General features: G+C 18.7%; 2 protein-coding genes across 2 annotated transcripts in view; one reads left to right on the top strand and one right to left on the bottom strand.

Annotated features, from left to right (window-relative positions):
* The window catches only part of PGSY75_1106800 (putative protein kinase), a gene marked incomplete at both ends in the record, with an annotated part of 5,038 nt that extends 510 nt beyond the window's left edge, over positions 1–4,528 (bottom strand). The window contains 5 exons of the mRNA XM_018786193.1: positions 45–92; positions 229–300; positions 383–712; positions 859–898; positions 1,017–4,528. Coding sequence (XP_018640988.1) covers positions 45–92; positions 229–300; positions 383–712; positions 859–898; positions 1,017–4,528 — 4,002 coding nt within the window. The remainder of the gene's footprint in view (positions 1–44; positions 93–228; positions 301–382; positions 713–858; positions 899–1,016) is intronic.
* Positions 4,529–5,398: 870 nt separating this feature from the next.
* PGSY75_1106700 (putative dna2/nam7 helicase family member) overlaps positions 5,399–7,500 on the top strand; it is a gene marked incomplete at both ends in the record, with an annotated part of 3,366 nt that continues 1,264 nt past the window's right edge. The window contains one exon of the mRNA XM_018786192.1: positions 5,399–7,500. This exon is cut by the window's right edge and continues 1,264 nt beyond it. Within this exon, the coding sequence (XP_018640987.1) occupies positions 5,399–7,500 (2,102 nt within the window).

Here is a 7,500-nt window from a genome sequence, read left to right as displayed (position 1 = left end):
TAATTAAATTTTTTTTTTTTTTTTTTTTTTTGTTCTTTTATTACCATAATGTGTGAGGCAAAGGGATAATTGAATGGTATGTCATTAGATAGCTATAAACAAAAAAAAAAAAAAAAAAAAAAAATAATAATTCAAATAATTTTTACATATAAGTACATATAATATTTATAAAATATCCATTCAACATTAAAAAAACAATTTTTTTTTTTTTTTTTTTTTTTTTTTTACCATTTCCCAAAGTATGATTCCGAAAGCATAAATATCTGAATAAAATTTTTTATTTTTTTTCCCCCTTAATATCTAAAATAAAAAAGAAATAAATTTGTTTGTTCATTGTATGTAAATTAATATATATGAATAATATATATATATATATATATACTTCTGGGGGTGTCCAATAAAAAATGGATGGATAAGAACTATCAGGGGAAACATCAATATATTGTGTATTATATTTATAGACATTATTATTATGATCATATAAATATAATAAATCATTATTTTTTTTCTTGACAATTTTCATTTTTTTCGCGTTCTTTTGTTCATATTCTTTCTTATTAATTTTTATGACACTGTTTGCTGAAACTATATAGGAATAATCAATATTCATATCGAGACATTCTTCTATTTGTGATATGCCAAAGTCGGATATTTTAGCATTCAGAGATTCGTCAAGTAATATATTGGTTGGCTTTAAATTTATAGGACTCATCTGATATAAAGAGGAGTAAGGGAAGGGGGAAATAAACATGAATATATAAAAATATATGTATATATATATATATATAAGAATATTTTGATTAAGTTAAAAACGAAAAAAAAAATATATAGGCAAAAATAAATTTATGTAATCATTACCTTTTCCTTTTCTAAATATGTGCAAGCCAAAGTCACATCTCTATATTTAAAAAAAAAAAAAAAAAAAAATTTATATAACATATATATAATATATATGTATATATATATATATTTTTTTTTTTTTTTTTGATATTTATGTCTATATTTATAATTTTTACGTTATAATTTTCATGATTTTTTGAACACTTAGACGATCATTTTGGTCATTAACTTGTTGTGAATTAAAATGTGCATGAGTTTTTAAATAACTAAATAGAACTTTTCTTTTCATTTTTGCTTTTTCATTTTTTAAATATGATGATAATTCTTTTTGATAAGGCGGAAATGTATATGGTTGATTTATTTGTATTTCATTACATTTTTGAATATTTTTATGTGATATAATATTATTTTTGAAATTACTTTTTTTTATATTATATTTTATTTGTGAGGCATAACTGGAACATTCATTATTCTGTTCAGTGTCTTGTTGAATGTTTTGATGAATGTTTTGATGAATATTTTGTTGCTTTGAATTTATTGATGTGTTTTTATGATGGTCATAAATGTTATTATCATACATATTATTATCATGCATATTATTATCATACATATTATTATCATACATATTATTATCATACATATTATTATCATACATATTGTCATGATTCATATTATTATCATTATTATCGTATGCGCCACATAATACATTATGTTCGTAATTAAATATATTAATTTTCTTTTTATATACATTATAATAACTTTGTTTCATATTATTTATACTATGATCAGAAAGAGTACTTGTATTATCATGATAATTAAAATTTTTATTTTCTTCAATTTTGTTATTTAAGTAATTAAAATTTTCTTTTTGTATTTGACTAATATCTGTGGAGTTATCATCATCACTTGATATATTACTTTCTTGTGATAAATCTAAAAATGTATCTTGATTATCAATATTATTTTGATCCTCATTAGTATCTTCCTCCTCCTTATTACTATTATTATAATCTTTGTTCTTTTTGTTCTTTTTATTCTTTTTGTTCTTTTTGTTCTTTTTGTTCTTTTTTTTGTTTATTTTTTTAATTTCCTCTTGTTGTGTATTATATAACAATGTCTTATACTTTTGAAAGAAAGTGCTTATATATACATGTTTATATTTAATACAATGTAAGTATGAGAAGAGACACTTATTTTTCATATATTCATAAATAATAAAAATAAAAGGATAATGTATAGAAACTCCCATTATAAGAACAAAATTTGAATGTCTCATGTTGTATAGATTATATAAAATTTGATGTAGTTTTTTAAAATTTTTTATTTTTCCAACTAATATTTTTATAGCTACTTCTTTGCCCATATATTTACCTTTAAACATTCTACTTTTCATTTTTTTATATTTCACAAAATTATTTATATTTGTTTCTTTGTTTGTTGAAAATATATTTGTGTTTATATCTATAAAGGATTTTTTTTTTTTATTATTAAATGAGAAGTTATGATTAATAATATTATCTTTAATATAAGTATTATTTATATTATATATTTCATTTGTATTGTCTATATAATAATTTTCGATAGGGTGTATAAATATTAAATCTTCATGTGGAATTATAAAACCATTCATATATGAATATGCTAATTTTGTGTTCATATATATATTATTACAATATTTAATTATTTTATTTCTATTAAAATTCACAATATCATTACTTGCATTTGAACATAATGAAGAAATATATGAGGAGGAAGAAGGACATGTGGAAGACATACTACAAGAAGATACTAAAGAATTGTTATATGATGACTGTAAGGATGGATTAATATTATAACAATATGATTCAGAAGTGTATGAATGAGAAGATGACACTTCAGAACTTGATTTATTCACAATGAATGAGAATTGTTTCTTTTTTTTTTTTTTTTTATCATTGTTATATTTTGATTTGCTTCTTTTTATTTTTATATTTTCCGAATTATTATTATTATTATTATTACTTAAGATATCTAAAGGAAGGTTTTTTATGTGTTCTATATTTGATTGTGATGAAGATAATAATTTTTTTTCATATGAGGGTAAACGTTCTAAAGAGCTGCAAGAAGATGAATCGGAAAAGTTGTTATTAAAAGATAAAGGAGAAGATAATGATGATGTTGTTTGTGATGATGAATTATAAAATATACTATCACTACATATATCTTTTGATAAATCATTTATTAAATCATATTGGCAATTTGAATTTTCCAATGATTTATTTTTTTTACATTTAATAATTTTTTTTTTTTTTTCATTATTATCATATTTAAATGATAGATTCTTTTTATTCATGATATTTATATTTTCATAATCATTTTGTTGAATATAATTTTGTTGATTCTTACAATTATTAATATTATCATTATTATATTGAAAGGTATCATTTTTTATATTTTTAACATTCTCATGAATAGCTAAATGTATATATTTTTTATGCATGTTGTTTGATTTTTTTTTTTTTTCTTTACTTTTTTTTTTTTTTTTTTTTGTTATGTTATCCTTTTGTCTGATATAATTTTTATATTCTTCTATTTGAATAAAGTTATTGAATTTTTTATTATATGCCATAACTTGTAGATTTTTTATTAATTGTAATATTTTAATTGCATGTCCATATGCGATAATTCCCAATTCATTTCTGACAGTATTTATATTAATATATTTTAATTTATCACCTGTTATATTATTTTTATAAAAACTTATTATCCATTTGATGGGTACATAGCATAGTAGGAGCCATTGAATTACTTCTTTTAAAGACCACGCTTCATAATTTTCAATATTTAGATTTTCTATATTATTTGAAAAATATTTAAAAATATTTTTTCTTTCATTTTTTTTATAAATGGATATATTCATTTTGTTGTTACGTTGATTATTTAGGTTCTCGTTTTTTATAAACTTTGATTGATTGGTGTTATGATGATATATTTTATGTTGTGTAGAAAATAATATTTGTGATTTTTTTTTTTTTTTTTTTTTTAAAATATCTAGTAGATTAATATTTCCTGAGTCTGAACTGTAAGATATTGATGAGGAAGAGTTATTATATTCATTATGATTCTTATTAAAAATATCATTACTAAAATTATTATTATTATTATTATTGCTGTTGTTTTTGTTGTTGTTTTTGTTGTTGTTGTTATTTTTTTTCTTGATATGAGTAGTATCAATATAATTATATAATTGTTCTTTATAATTGGTGTGTTCTATTGAATAATTTCTTTTTTCTTCCTTATCAGAATAAGAATGATTATGAGAATTATTATGGAGATAGTTAGTATAAGTATTATGTTTATGATAATATTCTTTATTATTTATATTATCAAAATATATACATTTCTCAATGATATCATGTTTGTAATAAAAATAATAGACTCTATTACTATTATAAGGAAGAACTTTTACTTTACCTATGACTTTATCATCCTTCCAAATATTTATATATCTTGTTAAATTTTTATCAATATATATACCTTTTCCTTCTTTCTTGCCATTTATAAAAGAACAATAAAAGGATTCGCCAGAATTATATAAAATAATACCTTTACCATGTGGTTGATTATTATTATTTAATTTTCCTCTATATTTATAATTCTCATAATTAAACAAGTTCTTGGATTTATTACTATCAAGGGTGTTGCCCATTATATAAATGAATATATGTATGTGTTTATTTGTTTATATGTTTTAAAGAAAATAAGTAATTATATATATATATATATATATCTCACAATGTTATCATAAAAAAAAGCAAATGATATGATGATATATACTTTTAAATAAAAAAAAAATTTAGGGGTTACATTTTAAAGATAAGAATTATTTTATATTAAAATAAATCAAAAAATCAAATAATATATGAAGCATAAAAAAGGTTGTAAAATTTTTATATAGAAATTATAAAATGGATATTAAAATGATCACATGGAAGGAAATATATATAAATATATAATATATATATAAATAAAGATATAATAATTTTTATGTTTATACAAGACAATTTGTTTCAATAAATGTAATCAATATAGATATATATATATATATATATATATATTTTTATTTATTTATTTATCATCATTTTTTATGTGTACAAAATATATTATATATATGTATATATTATTGATATGTATAAAATTATTTTGCCTTTCCAATTTTATATTTTATATTTTATTACTTTATATGGGATATTTTTTATTTTTATTTTTATTTTTATTTTTTCTATAAGGTGAAATAAGAGTACCTATTATATAATATTTATATATATATATATATATGTTCGTTTTGCTTGTAATATTTTTTATATTTTATAGATAAATGGTAATATTCTTACGGTTATATAAATCAAATAAATAATAAATAAATATATATATATATATATATATATATATATCATTATGTAGTGTAAATTTTTTTCCTTTTTCCTTTTTTTTATTTTTTATTTTTTATATTTATTTTTATTTTTATTTTTTTTTTATTTTTATTTTTATTTTTATTTTTTTATTTATTTTTTTTGTTATGATGGAGAAACGAAATGAAGAACATAAACTTCTAGATATATTTATAAAATTAATAAAATTAGAAAACCTATATGAATTAAAAGAGAATGAATTATGTTATGAATATTTAAATAAGGATGAATTAATTGAGAAAGGGATATTATTAAATAATTTAACTATAAAGAGTATAACAAAATATGATGAAAAAAATAATTCTTATATATTAAAATTAGTAAAAAAAAAAAAACATATAGATACAAATGATCTAAGTGATGAAGAAAATTTAGATAATTTCTCTCAGCATATGTTTTCTAAAGGTAGTATAGTACATTTTTCAAGAAAAAGAAAGAAATATATTTTAAATTCATTAAAAGAAAAATCAATGTCTTATTATATAAATGATAATAATAAAAAAAATAATATAAATAACACATCAATTATTAATGATACTGTAAATATTTATATATGTTCAGTATATAAAATAAAAAAGAATCAAATAAATTTAATATTAAGAAATTCAACAGAATTATGTAAAGAATTAAATGTAAGTAATATTTTTATGCTATGTGATAAAGGGTATTTCGATGTTTGTTTAGTAAGTAGCGATATTTCTACACAAAGACAAATAAATGCTATAAATATTATGAAAGGTAATTTAGATCATCAATCTGATATTTTAAAAATTTTATTTTTTAATAAATATCCATCTCAAAGCCCGATCCTCAAAAGGGTTATGAATATATTTGACGAGTATCAAAAAGGTGAAACGAAAGAGTATGAGGTTGGTAATATGAAAGGATATAATAGTGACAATATAAAAGAAAATATTAGTGATAATATAAAAGAAAATATTAGTCATAATATAAAACAAAACATTAGTGATAATATAAAACAAAACATTAGTGATAATATAAAACAAAATAGGAGTGACCGTGTGAATACTTATTTTACACCTTCACCTTTGTCTACACATAATAATAATAATAATATTAATTCAACTAATGATATTATGAACAGCTATATTTATAACTGTGATAATATAAAGTGGGGTATAAAAAATTTAAACCTTAATCAGAAAAAAGCTGTTTATTCTTGTCTTTATTCAAATGATATATTTTGTATTCATGGTCCTCCTGGGACTGGTAAAACAACTGTGTTATGTGAATTAATTTATCAATTAATTAAAAGGAATTATAAAATTTTAGTAACAGGTCCTAGCAATGTAAGTGTTGATAATATTTTAAATAAATGTGTTATAGACTTAAATATTAAAAATGTTATACGTATAGGAATAAAATCTAAAATAAAAAAAGAATTACATAATTATTGTTATGATGAAAAAATTAAAGAATGTGATAGTTATAAATTATGTGAAGATATTGATAAAGAAATAGAAAAATTAAAATTAGAAATTAATAAATTAAAAAATAAAAAAAAAGGTGATAATAAAATATTTATTGATAGAAAACAAATATATAATTTAAAATATGAAATAAAAAATTTAAATAAAGCTAGAAAAAAAAAAAAAAATGTTTTCTTTAAAGAACTAATGAATAAAAATAATGTTATCTTCTCAACATGTTCTAGTACTTCTAATTATGAATTAAATAAATTTGTTAAATATTCAAATTTTCTTTTTGATGCTGTTTGTATAGATGAATGTTGTCAATGTACTGAGCCTTTATGTTATATTCCTATCTCCTTATCAAAAAAAAATGTATTCTTATTTGGTGATCATAAACAATTATCTCCTTTAATCAAATATAATAAACATAAAAATAAATTAAATATAACATTATTCGAAAGGTTAATTAATAAACATAAACAAAATATATCATTACTCCTAAATATCCAATATCGTATGAATAATTTAATATTATTATGGTCAAATAAAATATTCTATGATCAAAAGTTAATATCTCACAACTCATGTAAGGAAATTACTGTCGACGATCTTTTGGAGCCTATTCAAATCAATCAAAAGAAAAACATAAAATCCAAAGATAATATAAAAAAAAATAATAACAACAACAATAATAATAATAATAATAAAAATAATAATAATAATAAAAAATATAACAATAATAATAGTAAGAAAAAAAAAAATGCTAATAATAAAAA

The sequence above is a fragment of the Plasmodium gaboni genome, chromosome 11, assembly GCF_001602025.1.
Source record: "Plasmodium gaboni strain SY75 chromosome 11, whole genome shotgun sequence".
Lineage (NCBI taxonomy): Eukaryota > Apicomplexa > Aconoidasida > Haemosporida > Plasmodiidae > Plasmodium > Plasmodium gaboni.
This window is presented reverse-complemented; position numbering and strand designations above follow the sequence as displayed.